Genomic DNA, 21148 nt, shown 5'->3' with positions numbered 1-21148 from the left:
AAACATATTAGTGGAGTAATTAATATATTTGTCCATCTGTTGGTCTGAAAGTTATCAGATTTTATTTTTATTAATGATAGGAAGGTAATTCATTGGTACAGTGTGAAATCTGAATCTGTAAAGGGTCAGAAAAATGTCAAATTTACACTATTTCCATCAGAGATGTTGTGGAGCCAAACTAAATTTAATGACTTAAAGTACTTTGTGTAACTACTATAAAGTCACTTTTGATGAGTCAAGTAAACAGAAAATAAAGAGAAATTAAACCAAAATGTCTCTCGAGTTTTGGTTTCTATGTATGAAATAGAAAAGAGAAACAAAATGAACAATGACGCATCAAAACGAACAAAACCAACGAGGATCGCTGCTCGTTTTCTTCTGGTTGTTTTTATTTGACAGAACACCTGCCTTTGTTTTTTTTGTCGTTTTCTTTTTTACACAGCAACATGAAAATCGCCTCGCTTCATTTACTGCCATTAGTACAAAATGTGTCTTTTACAAAAGGAGCCTCTCTCAGACTGTTTGGGATAGTGTGTTAGGTACAGCAGTGCAGAAAAAACTGGTCGAAGATGAGCAAAAACCTAAAGTGAAACCGAATGATCGGAAGATTTCCTGCTACTGGAGTGTTTCTTAACGTACATCTAAGTTCGAGTACAGCTTATTTTAAAGACACACGACACTAGAGTATGTGCACTGAAGTGAAAAATTGTTAACTATACAGTACAAAACTATGCAGAGGACTTCATCCCGTATTAACTACCCCTACAGCAGACTGCTTCTTTTTTTTTTTTTTTTGAACAAGCTGTCACATATATAGTGTTAGTCCTGATGCGCTGTAGCTTCCATGCCATTAACTGATGTTTGAATCGCTGGAATTAAATAACAGCAGGAAATATAACCTCAGCTGGTCCGATCCCGTGAGACAGACTGCAAAACATTTACAACAAAAACCCCCAAAAATGAACAAAACGCATGAGGTAAACAAAACAGGTTATCATCCACAGACCAAACATAGCTTCTCATATCACCACAGACATTATACTTCATAAAAACCCAGGTTTTCTTTGTTTGTTTGTTTGTTTTGTAAAATGACAATTTACATATTTGAGTTGGACTTTTTAAATTTCCGGTCATGACATTTTGACGTGAAATATTCCTATTACTATTCCTTGTTCAATAATAATAATAATAATAATAATAATAATAATAATAATAATAATAATAATAATAATAATAAAACAAAACAGTAATTGCCCTTTTATCCTCCCCCTGCATTGTAAACAAGCTAAAGAAAAGCCCAGCCCGGTGGTCATGAGGGTCGATCATCTCAGTGTCCAGCTTGGTCTCCGATGGCTCACCGACACAGACAGTCTGAGCAGTTCCTGAGTTTATAACTCGTCCTTGAGTTTAGAGTCTGTGCCTTCATCCTCCTCTTCCTCCTCTTCTTCCTCTTCTTCCTCCTCCTCGCGCTCCTCTCCCTCTTCCTCCTCCTCCTCCTCCTCCTCATCCTTCTCCTCCTCTTCCTCCTCGTCCTCCTCCTTTGCCTCGTCCCTCCTCTTCTTGTCCTCTTCCTCGCGCTTCTTTCGCTCCTCCTCCTCCTGGCTTTCCTTCATCTTCTTCTCAGCATCCTGGAGAAAAAGCACAAAAAAACAGTTTTAAAAAAATTATAAAATAGAATGTATTTGCAGGAGTGGTTTCCTACATGTGGATTCTTCTAATAAGACAACATTAAATTAAACTTTATTAATCCTGAAGGAAATTATTTTGCCAGTTAATGCTCAAAAATGACATAGCCTTAGAACTGCAGTGACTAGGAGAAAAGAAAGAAGATATCAGCTTGGTTTTAAAGTTAAGTCACAGGTTTTTCTTTCTTGATAGCAAGAGCAGATGTGCCAAAGTGCTTTCTGGTAGAAAATGGCATTAAAATTAAACTAATAAGTGCAAAATCTGAGGCTAAGATAAGATAAAATAAAGTAAAATAAGTTCAATAAATTATTTAAGACTAGAGTAGGGGTAGGGAAGTATCACACACAGTAATGAAATATTGCACATTAAATTAGAATATTGCACTTGAAAAATCCAATGTTTTGTGCAATATAGATACAAATCTGTGTAATATTAATACTTCTCAGTCTTTAAATTCCTGAAAGAATCTGTGTAATACAGATATTTCTCGTATTCTTTTATCTTCTGTATATTTTGCTTTATTTCATATTTTTGCACGGATACTCCTTAAATGTTTGCACAATCCTCTTTGCTGCTGTAACAATGCAAATTTCCCTACTGTGGGATCATCTTATCTTAAACACATTGCATATTACACTGATATGTTGTACATTAAAATGAAGTATTGCACATAAAAATGAAATGTTAAACTTAATACTACCACATAAACTATTGAGAAAAGGAATTTTGCAAATGTTATTGATATTATTGTTCAGATTTAAGTGTCTGATGTTTCGGCTGACACTCCTGCAGAAGGAGGACTTACACAGTCTGCTCAGTTACTGTGCAGATTTTTAATTTATGTAGCATTTTGAACTCTTAATCTACTCAATAATTGATGGTTTTCTGTGCAGAAGTCAGAGAAAATGTAAGTTTGCTGTATTTTAGCTCTGCTTTCTGCTTAACAGTGTACCGTTTAGTATGTTTTTCAGTTTGTAAGTTGACAACTTTGATGCTAACTACTTTAACTTTTTGTATTGTGCATTTTAGCCAGCTTAGGCTAACCATGTTGTACTATGAGGAGTTCACTAGCGCTTATGTTTGAGAATACTATCATTTGGCAACACAGTTAGTCTGATATTATGTTTTCATAGTATTTATTACATGTTTCTGCATAAAAAGAGGCAATTTTCATGTTCGATTTTCCTGTGTCTTAATTTCAGCAACTAATATCCCTTCTTTGCACATTCATTTGCACTTTACCTGTCCTTATTCTTCATAAATGTAACGTGTGTGAATAAAATGTTTGTCTCAGCCGTGTATCAGAACAGCAGCCATCTGGAATAACATTCTGTCTGTTCTCTGAGTAAAATATTCCACAGCATACAGTGACTCTGTGTTCTGTAATGGTCGACATGTTATCCAGTCAGTTCGTCTCTTATGGCAAAACGTTAACATGAAGTTTGAAACCTGGTAAAAGTACAAACCTTAGTTTTGCCCCAGGTGTCGTTGCCGACTTCTTCCGCCACGTTCGGGTCGTTGGTGATGAGGAAGTTGTCAAAGATGGTGCCAGACTTGACCTAAAGCGAAACACAAAGGAACAGAAATGCGTATTTTACTATTAAATCTGTCAACCTTAGAGAATTGTGTCAGAGAATAGTGCATCTTAACAGCCTCTCTGCATTCAAAACTGAAGAAATAGCCTCTCGCTAAACTGGAAACAGATCATTTTGCAGCAGCTGTAGCTAAAAATGAGTCAAAGTATACGGTTCAAAGACAGTATACAATTTACTCTTAATTAAACGGCAAACACACAGTCGGCTTCAGCGTCTCGTTACCTGCCACAAGTCGAGGCCGATCACGCCGATGCTGTCGTACTTATAGATCTCAGAATCAGCTGTGTACTCGGGGTTGTCGATCTCAGGGTGGATCCACTTTCCCTTGTAGGCCGGATTGCTGATCTCTCTGGGTTTCCACTCGCCCTGTAGACAACAAAACAAGGAGAAACAGTGCGATTAATATCAGAAACATCACAAAAGCAAATAGATGAGCTGATTGAGGCAGTATTATGTTGCATTAGCTGCTGGAAAGACTGGAAAATATTTGTTTTTATTAATCATAATCCCTTAGATTTGCCTAAAATTTCTACTTATGTGTCTTGTAAAACTTTCTGTCTATTGACTTGCAACACACCTCATCAAATTCCTCACATGTGAACATGTAAATGGCAATAAAACTGGCTCTGACTGGTGGGTAAAAAGTAAAAAAAAAAAGCTGTATTATATTATACTAATATAAATATTTTAAATATTAGCACAATAACAGTTCATGTTTTAGTCGTGCAGCAGTACAAGCTGTGTTTCTGGGCAGGTTCAGTGTCAAATAATTTTAATTTTTGCATCTATCAAACAGCGAAAGATGCATTTTTCTGGTCTGTTGCTGGAATTCCAGCACATAGGGCACAAATTTTACATGGAGAATTAAAATACAAAAGGAACAAAGAGTTCTATGTAACAAATAGGTGGTAATGCAGCGATAGTTTAACCTACTGACTGTACAAAGTGCTAGAATATTTGCTGTGTACCTTGTAATCAGGGTTGGTGACCATCGGAGGCTCCCACTCTCCGTCCATCTCGTCGTCCCAGTCGTCGGGCTTCTTGGCATCAGGATCAGGGATGTTCTCAGGTTTGTCCCAATCCTACAACAAACAAATACGAGTTAAAAGATGATTAAACAAACTCATATGTTACAAAGACATCTAGTTTTCATACAAATAATATAAATACTGTCATTAAGTGATGTATTTTTTGAAAAATCCACATTTTCCAGCAGACTGACCTCTGGTTTCTTATCATCAGGGTCGGGGATCTTCTCCCGGTCATCCCAGTCTTCTGGCTTCTTGGCCTCAGGGTCCTTAATTTTCTTGGGAGGCAGAAAGTCCCAGTCGTCCTCCAGGTTGCCGGACTCGACCTTCTTGTTGTCGATCTTCACCTCGTAGGTGTTGTCGGGGTTGACGATCAGCGTGTACAAGTGGGTGTATTCATCGTCCTGCGGGGAAGGAAATGAATGTAAACTGTGTGCAACTCTTGTCATTTGTGATTTACATATTGGATTTATACTTAAAAACACTTTTCTGTTGCATAAGCTGATCAGATTTTAGTGATTAAATAACAAATAGATTGGATTAGCTAGCTTGGACTTAAAAATAGCTTTTACCAATTAAACATGACAACAAGAACCATTTCCTGATATCTCACCTTGCACCGGACGTCCTTGTTAATCAGATGGTTCTTGCCTTTGTAGTTGAAGATCACATGAACTTTCTTTGTGCCCGGGCCGCAAATATCAGGACCTGAAGAAGCATAGAAGTAAGAATGTACAGAGTTAGGTGAAGAAAGTAGCAGTAGTAGTACTTCATGAGGGAAAATTCATACATTTTTGGAGGGAAAAGCTAAATGAGAACAACGCAGCAACCTCAGATTTTCAGATACTGTAAAGGTGAGACTGTTCCTACAGACTTTGTCCTTCTGTTCACTGTGAATCTGCTCAAACCCACCAAACATGATGTTGTAGACCGAGTCTCCATGCATGTCCTCCTGGCTGACCTCAGAGGGGAACAGTTTAATGTAGCCTCCTCCACAGTCGATGCTCTGCTCGTGCTTCACAGTGAACTGGATGACCAGCGGCTGGCCCTGGTTGCTGAAGTCATCAAAACGGGTGGACAGGGCGTAGAAACGGGCATCCTGGCTGGTCTGCAGGCCTGCGGCAAGAACAGCCAGCTTCAGCACAGCTCGTTTAGGGTTTCTTTCAATGAATCGTACAAGTTAAAGTGAATTTTGGACTCCTCAAGTTGAGCAACGGAGCGACAGACTGTCATACGATGACGTCATGTAGAGAAAAACAACATCGTGGCTCCACAAGCTGTAAATTATGAGGCAACTCTGAGACACTCTGGCAGCAAACATGGAGTTTTCATTGGAATATGGGCACATTGTCAGACTTACAGCTACACCCAGAGGAAACTCATTTGGTTAGAAAATCTCAAACGATAACAAGATTCATTTCCAGCTTGGATTTCTAGATCATGTTTGCACGTTTGGATGAATCTTGCCTTTAATCCAGGTTACGTGCTTCCTCAGAAATGTGCATGTTGCAGAAGGAACGAAAGGATTGAGAAAAACTGTATCAATACATAGCATCGGTCCTAAACCTGATTCAGTCAGACGATACGATCAGGGGCGATTCCAGAAATGTGGGGAGCAGGATGGGGCCATTGAATATCTGGAGGTGCCACAAAAACCAAAAAGTGAACTTCAGAAATTCCATTCTGCTGCTGTAGCATAGATGCAAGTCGAAAACTATGTAAATATGAAAGCTGGGAATTCACATTTTGAAATAACCTTCATTCCTTACTTACAGTGAAGGTTACCAATTATCTGATGTGCATAAACTAACACTTTGGTTATTGTAGTGAGTAATATTCAAAATATGCCAGTAGAAAAGATGCTGGGATATATTTGAGGGCAAAACATCCAGAATATTTCTTGAAAATCAGGTTTATATGTGATGAGAATTTATCAACTACAGCAACTTACGGTGCAACAAAATGGGTTTTTCTTGCCGTCAATAACCTGTTAACAATAATAATAATAATAATAATAATAATAATAATAATAATAATAAATGTGCACATCTTTTTCCACTTTGCAGACTCTCATATGGGTCCTGCAGGTATTTAATAAACTCAAAGGAAAGAATCCTACAAATTGGAAGCAACAAACTAAAGTTCACTTCCTGTTGTTGTTTTGAGGTCTTTGTGTTCCTGCCAAAAACAATAATAAATGTGAACACCTTTATGACTTTGTAGACTCTCATTTAAGTCCTGCAGGTATTCAATAAACTCAGAGGAAAGACTCCTACAAACAACTGGAAGCAACAAACTAAAGTTCACTTCCTGTTAACGTTTTGAGGTTTGTGTATTCCTGCCAATAATAACAATGAATGCAAAAACCTTTTACACTTTGTAGATTCTCTCATATGGATCCTGCAGGTATTTAATAAGCTCAGAGGAAAGAATCCTACAAACAGCTAGAAGCAACAAAGTAAATTTAATTTCCTGTTAATGTTTTGATGTGTTTGTATCTACTCCAATAACAATAAATGCAAACACCTTTTTCACTTTGTAGACTCTCATTTAGATCCTGCAGGGATTAAATAAACTCAGAGGAAAGATTCCTACAAGCAACTAGAAGCAACAGAGTAAGGTTCACTTTCTGTTAATGTTTTGAGGTCTGTGTGTTCCTGCCAATAATAATAATAAATGCAAAGACCTGTATCACTTTGTAGACTCATTTTAATTATGCAGGAATTTAATAAATTCAGAGGAAAGAATCCTACAAACAATTCGAAGCAACAAACTAAAACTACTGTCCAATTTATGTTTTGAGGTCTTTGTGTTCCTGTCACGAATAATAATAATAATAATAATTGCAAACACCTTTATGACTTTGTAGACTCTCATTTTGATCCTGCAGGGATTCAATAAACTCAGAGGAAACAATCCTACAAACAACTGGAAGCAGGGAACTAAACTTCATTTCCTGGTAATATTTTGAGGTTTGTGAGTCACCTTTGTCATCTAAGACATAAACTGTGTCCTTTGCACTCTCAGGGATGTTTAAAGACAGGATGTGCTGCACAAATTGCCATTGCTGTGATTTAATGCTGCTTTCACTTGCACCTAGACACCAAACTTCAGTGCAACCTGCTCACTAGACACACCTGCAACCTCTCCACTCACCTTTATCTTTCTCTGCATCTCCGTAGAACTTCCCTGCTGTCAGGACGAACTTGCCGTAGTCGGACTTGTGCTTGGATTCCACCCAGCGACTCTTCCAGGCGCCTGAACAAACAATGCAACAGCAATCACATTAAAACAGGCTGCTAATCCACCTGTGCGGATGCAGGTGCACTGGGAATGTGCAGCTCTGCAGGATTTGTGGTGAAAGAACAGGACAGCTGGGTGAAGGACCGGGGCTGGGGGGTGGGAAAGGGGGAGACAGACAGAGCTTGATGATGGCTGGGGGAGGAGGTGGGAAATAGGACAGAAAGGCGAGGAACGGAGGGGTGTGGGTCAGAGATGAATGGTGGGGCCTGTGCGCTAAATGGATGTCAACCTGTGCAGGGAGCAGATGATGCACAACATTAAATGTCACGGGGAAAATCCATCCTAGCACACAGGGAATTAACATTTTTAGTGCTTTTTTTTTTTTTTTTTTTACACTCATACACCTAACCAACAATAAATATCTCAAAAATGCACACAATAAAACACAAAAATAAGGTGTAATGTGTGTTGGAGACCTCACCCCCATCTTCAAATTGCTCTCGGAAATACACAGTGGACTCGGCCAGTGCAGATGCCGCCGACACGGCCAACAAAAGCAGCGACAGGGCGGTCATGGCGACGAGCTGGAGGTCCCGGTCGAACGGAAAACTACCGAACTACAACTGCGAATACGTGTAGGATATAAATCTGTGTATTTGTACGCGGTAGGTAAGTAGGTGCGGCTGCGGTGCGGGTTCGTCCAGACTCTTCAGTCACTAGAGCCGCCGAGACGCTGCGCTGCGCTCCTCTCGGCTCGGAACAGATGTCTGAATCTGATTGGACGACGGCCGGGAACCTCAATAAGGAAGCGTTGCCCCCATTAGCCAATCGAAACGGTTGAAATCTTGACGAATGCGCGCCGCAGCCAATGGGAGCAGACCACGCGTTTGGTTAATACACGCCCAAGGAAGAGTGATGCGCCGCGAGTGAATCACATGAGTAGGAGGAAGAATCTCTGTCAGACCCTGGAAATCTCAGCGTGCGTGAATTAAAAAAGCACAAATAGATGAATTGCCGGTTATGTAACAGTATTTCTGAGCCCAAACGGTGTGAATTAATTAGCATATTTTACTGTGGACGCCCGAATTGTTTCAGTAGAAGCAATCGAGCAAGTTTATCTGTATATCGGAATCAGTTTGATTGACGGTGTTTTGGTGCATGACAGTAAAACACTGACAAGAAGCACATTTTAAAGAAATGTAAGTATTTAACCCTCCTGTTGTCCTCATTTAGGTGCACTAAAAAAATATTGTTTCCTTATCTGAAAAAAATCAAAAAATTCAGCAAAAACATTCCCCAAATTTCTGAAAATTTGCAAAACTTTCGGGAAGAAAATTCTAATAATTCCTTAAAAGTTTCCCTTAAAACTTTTATTTAAAAAATCTCCCAAATCTGGCAAGAAAATTCTTGTAAATATTTTTTAAAAAATGAGTAAAAATCTCCCAAAAAAATCCTAAGAATATTTAAAGCGATTCCATATATATATCAGTAAAACTTGTAATATTTTCTTTAAGAACATTCACAAAAAAATCTACCAAAATCCAGCGAAATTTGTTGGATTTTGGTTGATTTTTTTTGTGAATGTTATTAAAGAAACATTTTTAACATTTCTTTTTTCCACCAAAAAATGTTCAAAGATTTCCCAAAAATGTTGAAAATGTGGACATCAGAAGTTTCACTGTGAAATTTTTCATTATTTTTTTCCCACATTTTCAAACTTTAAATTTTGACCCGCAGGACAACATGAGGGTTAAAAAAGACCAAGTGTTGCAATTCAAAAGACAGCTAATGTTACAAGATAAATAAAAAGCAAGTAATTCAAGGAATTATAGAAGTAATAAAAAATAATACAAATATTCACAGTGTGCAGGAATTATTTTGTTGTTTATCTGGGTGGATGTCAACCTGAAAGAGGAGTTAAGATAGTCATCGCAACATGTCATTTTAATTGCTTCACATAGTTAGGTGAAGAAATTCTAAAATTATAGCGAGAAACCCAACAATTTCGAAAAAAAAAAAAAACACCTCAATTTTAACAGGAAGAAACCTCCGGCAGAAACGGAGTCAGAGAGAGTGGACGTCTGCTTCGACTGGTCGGGGTGAGGGTGAAAGGGAGAGAGAACAAGGTAGCCCTGTTTTCTCTCCCCTTCACCCTCACCCCAACCAGTCGAGGCAGACGTCCATCCTCTCTCCCCTTCACCCTCACCCTGACCAGTCGAGGTAGACGTCTACCCTCTCTCCCCTTCACCCTCACCCCAACCAGTCGAGGCAGACGTCCATCCTCTCTCCCCTTCACCCTCACCCTGACCAGTCGAGGTAGACGTCTACCCTCTCTCCCCTTCACCCTCACCCTGACCAGTCGAGGTAGACGTCCACCCTCTCTCCCCTTCACCCTCACCCCAACCAGTCGAGGCAGACGTCCATCCTCTCTCCCCTTCACCCTCACCCCGACCAGTCGAGGTAGACGTCTACCCTCCCTGAGCCCGGTTCTGCTGGAGGTTTTTCCTGTTAAAATTGAGGTGTTTTATTCCAGATTTGTTGGCTTTCTCTCTGTAATTTCATAATTTCTCCACCTTACTATGTGAAGTAATTTGAATGACATGTTGTGATGGTTATCTTAACTCCTCTTTCAAACCATCTCTGCCTACAATATGAACATTACAGTCCTCAAAAGAGTGTCCCGTTCCCTTGTCATTTAGATGCCTAAGGAATTGACTCTTCTGTAATATACCTTGCACTTATGAAACAGTTAACTCTTCCCTATATATCCGTCTGCTATTGACCTATGAACATGGCATCGGTTTTTGTAACAATGCTTCTTGTTCTGTCCCTATTAAATAACCGTATAAATAAATCTGTGCACTCATGCTGCATTGGACTGCATCTACAACATTGCTCAGCTTGTGTTTGGTGGTTTTATCTTTAGGGTGAACCACTTTTTGATGTTGCTGTTTCACAGTGTTGTATTTTTCAGAAAAGCCTTCTAAGTTCTTCACCAGCTACATAAGGGGTGCTGTTGGAAAAATGTTTTGCTGGCTGTTCTTTATGGAAATGGTTTGATGTATATCAACATTCTGGTTAAAGTATAGCTCCCAATATGACTTCCTATTTAAAAATCTACAACCTATGAGCAAGAAAACTATACTGGTTTGAGAAATGTAACTGCAAAACACACAAGATGTTTCCTACTTGAACTTCATCCTCACTGTATGTGCATTTGAGAATTTAAGTTGTGAGGTTAGAAAACCATGTTTGTACCTCTACTATACCTCTTAAAATCCGATTTAAGGTAAAGTCAGACAAATATTTGCCCTTCAGTAGGTGGTAAACAGTAAAAGAAATCTTCACAACAACACTCAAACATCCAAGTGGGATAGCATGAAGTAAAAACACCTGTAAGTGTTGGGCTGTCGAATTTTAATTTCTTCCTTTGTCCAATCAACACTCCAATATCGAAAGATTTTCTTAACAGTCACTGGAGATCGCAAAGACATAGCAAATATGCACTTCTGAGAAGCTGAAACCAGTGAATTTTCTGTATTTGGATTTAAAAACTGTTCTATTAACAAATGCCTCCAGCTCTGGGTTTGTGCAGGATTATTGTACCACCTCTGGTATGATGTGCGTTTAAAAAAACAAAACAAAACTCCATAGAAAATAACAAATACATAATTGAGACCATTTACATTGCAAACCAACAAATGCCTTCAAATCACTGCAAGAAATAAACAGCTGTGTATTTGGTTTACTGTTTATTCCTCTAATCCACGTCTCAGAATTTCTTTCTGTGCTCTTATTGTGAAATTTTAAAGAACTAAGTCACTAAAGCAAGAACCGTGTGACAGTGAATGAGTGGGTGAGAAATAAAGCACATCAGAGAATAAACTACAACCCAAAGTAACATCCTGAATATTAACCCTCATGTCATCCTGCGGGTCAAAACTGACCCGTTTTAAAGTTTGAAAATGTGGAAAATATAATTTCACAGTGAAACTTCTGATGTCCACATTTTCAACATTTTTGGGAAATCTTTGAACATTTTTTGGTGGAAAAAGAGAAATGTTGAAAACGTTTCTTAAGAACATTCACAAAACAATCAACCAAAATCCAGCAAATTTCGCTGGATTTTGGTTGATTTTTTTTTGTGAATGTTCTTAAAGAGAATCTTAAAAATTTTACTGATATATATGGAATCACTTTAGATATTTTTAGGAGTTTTTTGGAAGATTTTTACTCATTTTTGAAAAATATTTACAGGAATTTTCTTCCAAAATTTGGGGAATTTTTTTTAAAATAAAACTTTTAAGGGAAACTTTTAAGGAATTATTGGAATTTTCTTCCTAAAGGTTTTTCAAATTTTCAGAAATTTGGGGAATCTTTTTTAAAATAAAACTTTTAAGGGAAACTTTTAAGGAATTATTGGAATTTTCTTCCTAAAGGTTTTTCAAATTTTCAGAAATTTGGTGAATCTTTTTGCTGAATTTTTGATTTTTTTTTCAGACAAAGAAACATTATTTCTTGGTGCTCGTAAATGAGGACAACAGGAGGGTTAAGGAAAGATGATCCAGGTTCGTACAAAATTCACTAAAATTACTGTAATAAAAAGGAACTAATAAACACAATATTATTAAATACAGTTACATAAATAAAGCTGACTCTCAAATAGCTGATTTTTTCTGACAAATTGTTTTCCAGGAACAATTTCAATTAACATTTCCATCACTGTTCTCCTTACTGTTCACAACACTTGGCCATTTAATATTCTCATTACTAAAATAATCCAGCACAGTAAAATGTTCAAATACGGCACCGATGATATCAATAAATAATTCAAGCACGGTGAGCGACATGCAAATACAAACACGTGAACTGCGAACGTCTCGGAACTTAAAAAACTGACATAAACAGTGTGACAGAAGATGCATCTTTCTATTCAAACCGCTGCACAAGCATCGTCTTCTTGGCTTTGATGCTGTGAGGAGTGGAACCAGGCAGGTGAAGGAGAAGCAGCCGCCCTCCACGTGACCAACGCCCCCCTGCCCCACCTGCCCCCCTGCCCCCCTGCCCCCCTGCCCACCTGCCCACCTGCCCCCCTGCCCCCCGCTGATCTCTGCAGGACGCCGCTCTGCCCTCCGACGCTGGATCTGCCCCACTGCCTGGTCTCCTGTGAGGGACCTGGACAGACGCTTCAGGTCGCATCTGTGGGTGGAAGCAGGCGGAGCAGAGCACATCTCCTCCGAGGCTCTGCATGCAGATGGGCTGGTCGAGCATCTCACACCTCCTCCAGGTCTCTCTCTTCTTTCTCTTCTGTCTGTGAGTGTCTCCGTCTAGGGGAGGAAGAAGTTGATCCTCTGCGGGATGGATTTGCACCCTTGGGCTGAGAAGAGTCTCTCCTCTTTGGGGACGTACAGCATCGCCTTGGCCACCTCGTCCAGCGTGGCTTCGTCCGTCTCCAGGCCTCGAGCTGCGTAGGCGTCTCGAGCGCAGAGCTTGACGTGGCGATACTCCAGAGGCAGGAAGGGAACGAAGAAGTCGACCAGGTGGCCAGACATCAGCTCGCTCTGAGCAAAACCACCTGGAGGAAGAAACACAGAAGAACTGCTAAGACGAACGCAACGAGCCCCAAGTCGTGTCTGGGTTTTTCTTTGCTCCTGTCACATTTTTCCTCATTTTTCACTGCAATATAAAAGCGCTACAACTTTATGGAAACAGCACAGCCATGAGGAGGAGAGAGAACTCAAAAACATCCTCTGTGCAGCAAGTGGTAATTCAGTAAGACATGACAGAAAAACAAAAGTTGAGTTTCTAATTTTAAAATCATCAACAAAACCTGGAATCCAGCAGCATTTTTTTCAAGGCCCACACATGTTGGAATACAAAATGTGGCTCGCTACTATATATATTTTATTACTTCTATTTTTCATTTACTTCAGCCAAAACATCCCTGAATTTTTGACGTGATTCCTGGTCAGAGCTGAGCCAGTTGTGGCTTCTCAGTTCTGACTTGGGAAGTGCACAATTTAGTTTTATACAGAATGTTGTTGCACACAGCTTATGTGTTGCTTCATTTTAAATTAAGCAAAACTTGTAGGATGATGTAGAATTTTCAACCCAAAAGCGTCTTCAGTGCAGTATTGCACAGTTAAAATGCCACAAATCGTTAAAAAAAGTAGAATTTCTTTGAAAAACCCGGAATCAACGTGTACAACATTTTCCAAACTGTTCAAAAATGGAAAACACAATGATTCTAGATACGACAGATGTTTTATCACTTTTATTTTTAGTTTGTCTCCAGATCTGCTCTGTGTAAACACATCCTGCAGTTCAGTTGAAAAATCTTTGAATTTTCGTCACTTGACTGTAGTTCACAAATGAGTCACTATTGACTTTGCAGTCGGACAAAGAAGCAAAGAATTTTTTATTTTTTTTCAGAACCTGGTTAATAGATGTCGTCTGTTTTAGGTGATTATTTAAGTGAAACATGTAGAATATCGTGATTTTGATTGTATATTGCGATTCTGAGCTGATTTTTCAGACAGTAACTGCTTGCCAGTTGTGTTGAGGAGTGAAGATTTTTGTTTTCATTTAGTTTTACAGAACAGAAAATGAAAAATGGTAAGACATTAGGGCAGCAGATGAATAATAACACCTGTGTTGCCCCTATTCAGGGAGAAGAATAAAAAATTCTATTGGGTTCTGTGGTTATCCATTTGGTCAGTTACATAATGTTTAAAGAAATATACAAACATCTGTTTAGTACAAAAAACAAAAAGAAGCTGAGAGCCCCTTTAGTACCGTGATAAAGCCAAGAAACAGCTGCCATATGTGTTTTCTCTTACATCTCATGTTTTATGTTTCATATCTAAAGTGCTTGATAAAGTTCTTGTTTTTTTTTTTTTTTTTTTACAGAAACTGGTTTAAACAAACTGTTTATTTTTGGCAAATTTTTAAATGAGACAAAAAGGATGAAGTGATTGTACTGAAATATCAGAATTTTAAGCTTAGATTTGCTTTAGTTTCTCAAAGAAACGACACGCCACAGATGACTAGTTCAAGAACCGTAGAAAAGGTGAAAATCTGTTTTTATGGATTCATGCACTGATAAATGGTATAATTCTGGCAATTTTTTAAAGTAAATGTTTTTCAAACTTCTAAAATTCCATTAGTGTTTTTATATTAGGATAAAAAGGACTTGCTTTTACCCTCCTGTTGTCCTCATTTACAGGCACCAAAAAATACTGTTTCCTTGTCTGAAAAAAATCAAAAATTCAGCAAAAAAATTCCCCAAATTTCAGAAAATTTGCAAAACCTTCAGGAAGAAAATTTAAATAATTCCTTAAAAATTTCTCTTAAAAGTATTGTTTTAAAAAAAATCCCCAAAATTGGCAAGAAAATTCTTGTAAATATTTTCAAAAAATTAGTAAAAATCTTCCAAAAAAATCCTAAAAATATCTAAAGTGATTCCATATATATCAGTAAAACTTCTAATATTTTCTGGAAAATATTAAAAAAAGATTTTTTTGTGAATGTTCTTAAGAAACATTTTTAACATTTCTTTTTTTCCCACCAAAAAAATGCTCAAAGATTTCCCAAAAATGTTGAAAATGTGGACATCATAAGTTTCACTGTGAAAATATTTTTTCCCCACATTTTCAAACTTTAAAACGGGTCAATTTTGACCCACAGGACGACACGAGGGTTAAAGTAAAAAGGTTATTAGTTCCACTGATGCTGCTGAGAACTGAAGCTTCCGACTGCAGCTCCACGTAGGTTTCAGCTAATTCTTTTCAATTACTGTCAGCCAGATCAGTAGCTCTAACCCTCACTAACGCCTGAAATTTGTGTAAAAAAAAACAAAAAACGAAGAAGCGAGAACATTTGCTGACCTAGAGAGACACTTAAACCTGCAGCGTACCTTGAGACTCCATCGTTTCTGCTCGCAGTCGGTGCTCCAGGTCTTCCATACCGATGTCCTCTCGATTCTGACCAGAATGCCAGAAGTCCAGCGCCACGTCGTTGATTGTTGCACCGCCGATATTACTGCAGGGAGAACAGGCACAGCAAAAACATGACGTCAAATCTGTGCAGCTGTCGAATTTATGGGAGGATTTCTATCTCTGGTTAGTTCAAAGTAGTGGAACAACAGCTTGTTTTGTCTTTCTGATATATTACAGCTGGCCAAAACTCATAAATATATTGACTTCATACTTAAAACAGTGAAAAAGGGGCACAAAATGGACACAAAGAGGAAGTTAAACAAGACCAAACCCTCAAAAGGAGTAGAAATAGACACTATTGACTGAGTACAAGACACAAACCACATGCAAGTACCTGTTTGCAAAATTATCTCAAATAAATGCCAAAATAATTCAAATAATTGACTGCAGACACACTAAATAACTGCAAAATCGATGAAGAGCAGCAAACTGATCACAAAGTGATGAAAACAACAAGAAAGAGACGCAAAAACAAGAAATACCAATGAAGGAAACGAGTGCCAAATGACTCAAAAGAAGCAGAAATAGACGCAAACTACCGTAATCATAACATGTCCTAAACTACATGCAAAATGACCAGAAAGAGATGCAAAAGAGCCACCACAAAATGCAAAATGCTCAAAAAAAAAAGATTAGGAACAACCAGAAAGGGACACAAAGCAACGCAAAAGAGATGAAAATCAGCAAAAGACATACAAAATACCAGAAAAAGATAAAACTATAGGGGAAGACCATTTCTCCAAAAGAAAATTCTAATTTAATTTAGTCAAAAATTAGATCAGAACAAGAAGTTATTAGAAAATGTTACGTAGAAATGTAAAATCTCAGGTCTTTTGCATCCAACATGACATCATTGCACCATAAGTGTGCAGTGAAAAATGCTTGTCTATATTTGACTGAAGAGACTATTTTTCAGGACAAATCAGACATGAGTAATGGAAAACATAAAAAATCCATAAAGAGGGCTAATGGAGACGGAGGGGGAAACATCCTTCATCACAGATGAGCTGCCAGGAGATCTGGAGCAGCAGCGACTTTACGACTGGACGAACCAACCTGAGGAAGAGGAAGACGGCTCGGCGGTAGCTGACTCCATCCACGTTGTCGTAGTGATCCATGTAGGGCTTGATGGCGTCGATGAGGCCTGGATGGAGCTTCTCGGCCTCGTCGAAGATGAACAGAGTCTGGGGGCAGCGGAGCACCATGTCCCTGATCGCTTCTCGCAGCTGACCCTGAACACGTGGAGGAAAAATGACACTACAGCGTCAGAAATCACTGAAACCTTTAGATCAGCAGAAGGAGTCAAACGTGTTGTTGTCTTTGTTTTGGGTCGGAAATTTCACCTGAAAGCCAAGAATCAACTTTCAGGTGATATTTAAGGTTCAGGTTTTAGATAGAGACAAGAAATCAGTCTTAGCTGTTCTAAACATACAGAAATATAAATAATGTTTTTTTTAAAAGGTATTTCTTTGGCCTTTTTCGATGGGTACAGTGTAGAGGCAGACAGGAAAGTAGGGAGAAGACATGCAGTAAAGGGTCATGAGTGGAATCAAACCCAGGATGCTGCTTTGGGAACAAGCCCCTCAACCATTACAGCTATCCAGGTGCACAGAAATATAAAGAATTTGATCCATCTGAGAATAATAACAGCACAGAAAGGAACCTGTAGCCTAAAACCAGCACATATCTGCACTCTTTCACATGTGGCACAACCACAATTACCACATGTGTCTTTATATACCCTAACTATACATTATTACCCCGATATATACCCAACCTGTAGGTTATACCCCATATATATACCCTACCTGCACATTTATACCCCTGAGCTATACCATACCTGTAGGTTAAAACCAATTTTACACCCTACCTGTACATTAATGCCCCTTATATATACTCTATCTGTAAGTTATATCCTTATATATATATTCTTCTTTTAAGTTCTACCCCCTATATACACATGTGGACAAAATTGTTGGTACCCCTCAGTTAATGAAAGAAAACCCACAATGGTCACAGAAATAATTTGAATCTGACAAAAGTAATAATAAATAAAAATTCTATGAAAATTAACCAATTAAAATCAGACGTTGCTTTTGAACCGTGGTTCAGCAGAATTATTTTGAAAAATAAACTCATGAAACAGACCTGGACAAAAATGATGGTACCCTTAACTTAATATTGTGTTGCACAACCTTTTGAGGCAATCACTGCAATCAAACCATTTGTGTAACTGTCAGTGAGACTTCTGCACCTCTCAGCAGGTATTCTGGTCCACTCCTCATCAGCAGACTGCTCCAGTTGTCTCAGGTTTGAAGGTTCCTTCTCCAGACGCCATGTTTCAGCTCCTTCCACAGATGTTCAGTAGGATTTAGATCAGGGCTCATAGAGGCCACTTCACAATAGTCCAATGTTTTCCTCTTGGCCATTCTTGGCTGTTTTTAGCTGTGTGTTTTGGCTCATTATCCTGTTGCAAGACCCATGACCTGCGACTGAGACCAAGCTTTCTGACACTGGGCAGCACATTTCTCTCTAGAATACCTTGATAGTCATGAGATCTCATTGTACCTGCACAGATTCCAGACACCCTGTACCAGATGCAGCAAAGCAGCCCCAGAACATAACAGAACCTCCTCCATGTTCCACAGTAGGGACACTGTTCTTTTCTTCATATGCTTCATTTTTGTGTCTGTGAACATAGAGCTGATGTGCCAAAAAGTTCCAGTTTTGTCTCGTCTGTCCATAGGACATTCTCCCAGAAGCTTTGTGGCTTGTCAACATGCAGTTTGGTAAATTCCAGTCCAGACTGAACATGTCACATGGTCACATTATTTTCAGTCTTTTCTAGGGGTACCATCATTTTTGTCCAGGCCTGTTTCATGAGTTTATTTTTCAAAATAATTCTGTTGAACCACGGTTCAAAATCAATGTCTGATTTTCATTGGTTAATTTTCATAGAATTTTTATTTATTATTACTTTTGTCAGATTCTAATTATTTCTGTGACCATTGTGGGTTTTTCTTTCATTAACCGAGGGGTACCAACAATTTTGTGTACGTGTGTAAACTCTTGTTGTAAGTTCTACCCTCTTGTAGGCGATGTAGGGGTGTTACTTGTAGGTTAATACCCCCTACATATATTACCAGGTTAATACTCCTATATGTACTCTACTCTAAACGTTTTTACTGTTGTAATGTGAAAATACGGTGCTTTCCCTCTACTCTACTGGTAGTTTGATCCTGATTGAAGCAGATTCCAGGGCATCAGATTAAAGGTTACTCTACGCACTCTACCCTGTAACATTCTGTGTAATAATACTGAGTCAACAACATTTTGAAATCAGTGATTGTGTAAAAATACGGGTCAGTGTGGGACAAACTCCAGGTTCCAATAATCATGTACACGTTGGATCACCACTGTTTGATTTCGTCCAAACTGCGGCCGCTACGCTGGATTACAAAACCCGTGAGTCAGTCGGCCACCGTGTTCCTGGCACAGAACTGAAAACTCCGAGCCAACCGGGTTCTGCGGACTCACCTTGTACGTGTCGACCAGCCGGCCGTGAGGGAAGTGGAACGGGGCGATGAACAGCCGGACGCACTCGCTCTTCACCCCGTCCCTGTACAGGTTGTCGGCGATGATCCGGGCCACGAAGTTCTTGCCGGTGCCGGACCAGCCGTGGAAGGAGAGCGTCAGCGGCTTGTTGGACTCGGGGTTGTTGATGAAACCCTGGATGGCTTTCAGAACCACCGACTGGGCCAGGTGCTGCCCGTGGAGCTTCGTCTGGAGGTCTCTGGCCAAACCTGAACCAGGGACGGAACCAGATAAAAACTAAATACCAGCAACAGATTCACAGCTGGGAATCAGTAACATTTTGTCCACTTAACCCTCCTGTTGTCCTCATTTACAGGCACCAAAAAGTATTGTTTCCTTGTCTGAAAAAAATCCAAAAATTCAGCAAAAAAATTCCACAAATTTCTGAAAATGTGCAAAACCTTCAGAAAGAAAAATTCCAATAATTCCTTGAAAGTTTCCCTTAAAAGTTTTATTTAAAAAAAAAAAATCCCCCAAATTTGGCAAGAAAATTGTTGTAAATATTTTCAAAAAATTAGAAAAATCCTCCAAAAAAACTCTAAAAATATCTAAAGTGATTACATATATATCAGTAAAACTTTTAATATTTTCTATAAGAACATTCACGCAAAAGCAATTCTTAAGAAACATTTTTAACATTTCTTTTCTTATACCAAAATATGTTCAAAGATTTCCCAAAAATGTTGAAAATGTGGACATCAGAAGTTTCATTGTGAAAATATATTTTCCACATTTTCAACCTTTAAAACGGGTCAATTTTGACCCGCAGGACGACACGAGGGTTAAAAACCTATTTGGTGATTGTCTGATCTTGTGGAAAACGTAATTAAAATACTGGACCTGATCTATAGCTGCAACCTAATGCAAGTTTTAGAGTCAAATGCAACTTTTATTGTTATAAAAGCTGTCAGAAGTCGCCTAAGTTTCATTAACTTGCACTAGAAACTGTAAAACTACAATAAAACAAGTCCAGGTTTCTTTATTGCACTGTACAGCTGCTATCAGATCTGCACCTCCATCCTGAGACTGACTGAAATCCAGTCTGAGAGTTTTGATCCTGAGGTTTGTACCTGTGATGTTGTTGGTGATCCTGCAGTCTCCAGACTCGCAGCACTGACCCAGACTACAGTACCACTGGTGTAGCAGGCTCATGTAGTCCTGAGGAAAACCTGCCCACAGATCCCTGGTAGGAACTGAAACAGCCACACAGAGTCAAAGAGGAATCAGAGCTGCAGAATGTGTCCCATGTTACATAACAGCTCCAGAAACGCACTGAAATCCTCCTTATAATAAAGATTTATTCCCCTTACCCTGCTGGGAGGCATCGTCCTGGTTCGGCTGACACTCCCCCTCCCATATGTTGCAATAAATGTAATTAAAATAGTACGTGGAGACGTTGCAGAGGCTGTCGAACTGGAAGAAGTCCGCCCGGGCGCTCAGAGCGCCGAGCAGCAGCGGCAGCAGGCGAAGCCACATCCCGGAGGAGGACGATCCGAGGCGGCCGAGACGAGCGCTGAGCGTCGCTGCTTCTGTCCCATTTATGTGGAGCTGCTCGGTGAGCGGCGGCCTGCTGCTCCGTGTGGACGTTCAGCCCCGAAACCCGGAGATGGTGGCCGAGGAGGAGCGCTCGGTTTAAGAGCTGGGAGCGCCCGGTGCCGCTTCGGAGGGGCGGCGACTGATCCTGTTAAAGAAGCCGTATTCTCGAGCAAAAGTGCATAATTTTTCATTATTAAATATTCCCAGGGAATAAATCTATCAATGACTAAATAATAATAAATACATAAAAGCACAAACTTTTATTGAATAATGCCACATTTATTTCTATTTATTTATTTCATATTTATAATGCCACAAAAATTCATTTCAGGAGAACTGTGATTTCTCTACAAACAAGTCTACATATATTTATTTCAGAAATTATTTTTTAAAAATTGTTTTATTTCTTCAATAATGACACATTTTTATAAAATTCGTTTTTTCTGTTTATTTGAGAAAACTTACCTAA

At 39.1% G+C, this 21148-nt stretch overlaps 2 protein-coding genes across 2 annotated transcripts; both read right to left on the bottom strand.

Moving 5' to 3' along the window:
• Positions 1-368: 368 nt before the first annotated feature.
• On the bottom strand, positions 369-8319 carry calr (calreticulin). The gene is made up of 9 exons (XM_023263185.3): positions 8034-8319; positions 7466-7567; positions 5222-5425; positions 4923-5017; positions 4504-4713; positions 4250-4363; positions 3504-3647; positions 3153-3245; positions 369-1628 (listed from the first exon to the last, which is right to left on the bottom strand). The coding sequence occupies exons 1-9, from the start codon at positions 8125-8127 to the stop codon at positions 1389-1391; spliced, it is 1296 nt and encodes a 431-aa protein (XP_023118953.2). The 5' UTR covers positions 8128-8319; the 3' UTR covers positions 369-1388.
• A 2633-nt stretch (positions 8320-10952) lies between these two features.
• Positions 10953-20763, bottom strand: tor3a (torsin family 3, member A). Its single transcript, XM_023263184.3, has 7 exons — positions 20454-20763; positions 20214-20336; positions 19087-19352; positions 16606-16781; positions 15468-15592; positions 12630-13127; positions 10953-12588 (listed from the first exon to the last, which is right to left on the bottom strand). Exons 1-6 carry the CDS (start codon positions 20617-20619, stop codon positions 12880-12882), a joined length of 1104 nt encoding a protein of 367 aa, XP_023118952.1. The 5' UTR covers positions 20620-20763; the 3' UTR covers positions 10953-12588; positions 12630-12879.
• Positions 20764-21148: the final 385 nt, after the last annotated feature.

This window comes from Amphiprion ocellaris, chromosome 2, assembly GCF_022539595.1.
Source record: "Amphiprion ocellaris isolate individual 3 ecotype Okinawa chromosome 2, ASM2253959v1, whole genome shotgun sequence".
In the NCBI taxonomy this organism is placed as follows: domain Eukaryota; kingdom Metazoa; phylum Chordata; class Actinopteri; family Pomacentridae; genus Amphiprion; species Amphiprion ocellaris.
The sequence above is the reverse complement of the archived record's forward strand: the minus strand, read 5'-3'. Positions and strand labels throughout refer to the sequence as shown.

What these genes read in the sequence shown, in the direction of transcription:
- calr (XM_023263185.3), bottom strand. Translation starts at nt 8,127, where the DNA reads ATGACCGCCCTGTCGCTGCTTTTGTTGGCCGTGTCGGCGGCATCTGCA. An exon ending in CTGATGATAAGAAACCAGAG is followed by an intron (nt 4,364 to 4,503) that starts GTCAGTCTGCTG and finishes TGTTTGTTGTAG; the next exon opens with GATTGGGACAAACCTGAGAA. An exon ending in TCACCAACCCTGATTACAAG is followed by an intron (nt 3,648 to 4,249) that starts GTACACAGCAAA and finishes TGTTGTCTACAG; the next exon opens with GGCGAGTGGAAACCCAGAGA.
- tor3a (XM_023263184.3), bottom strand. Translation starts at nt 20,619, where the DNA reads ATGTGGCTTCGCCTGCTGCCGCTGCTGCTCGGCGCTCTGAGCGCCCGG. An exon ending in GGCTGGTCGACACGTACAAG is followed by an intron (nt 16,782 to 19,086) that starts GTGAGTCCGCAG and finishes CCACGTGTTCAG; the next exon opens with GGTCAGCTGCGAGAAGCGAT. An exon ending in AGAAACGATGGAGTCTCAAG is followed by an intron (nt 13,128 to 15,467) that starts GTACGCTGCAGG and finishes TTCTTCCTCCAG; the next exon opens with GTGGTTTTGCTCAGAGCGAG.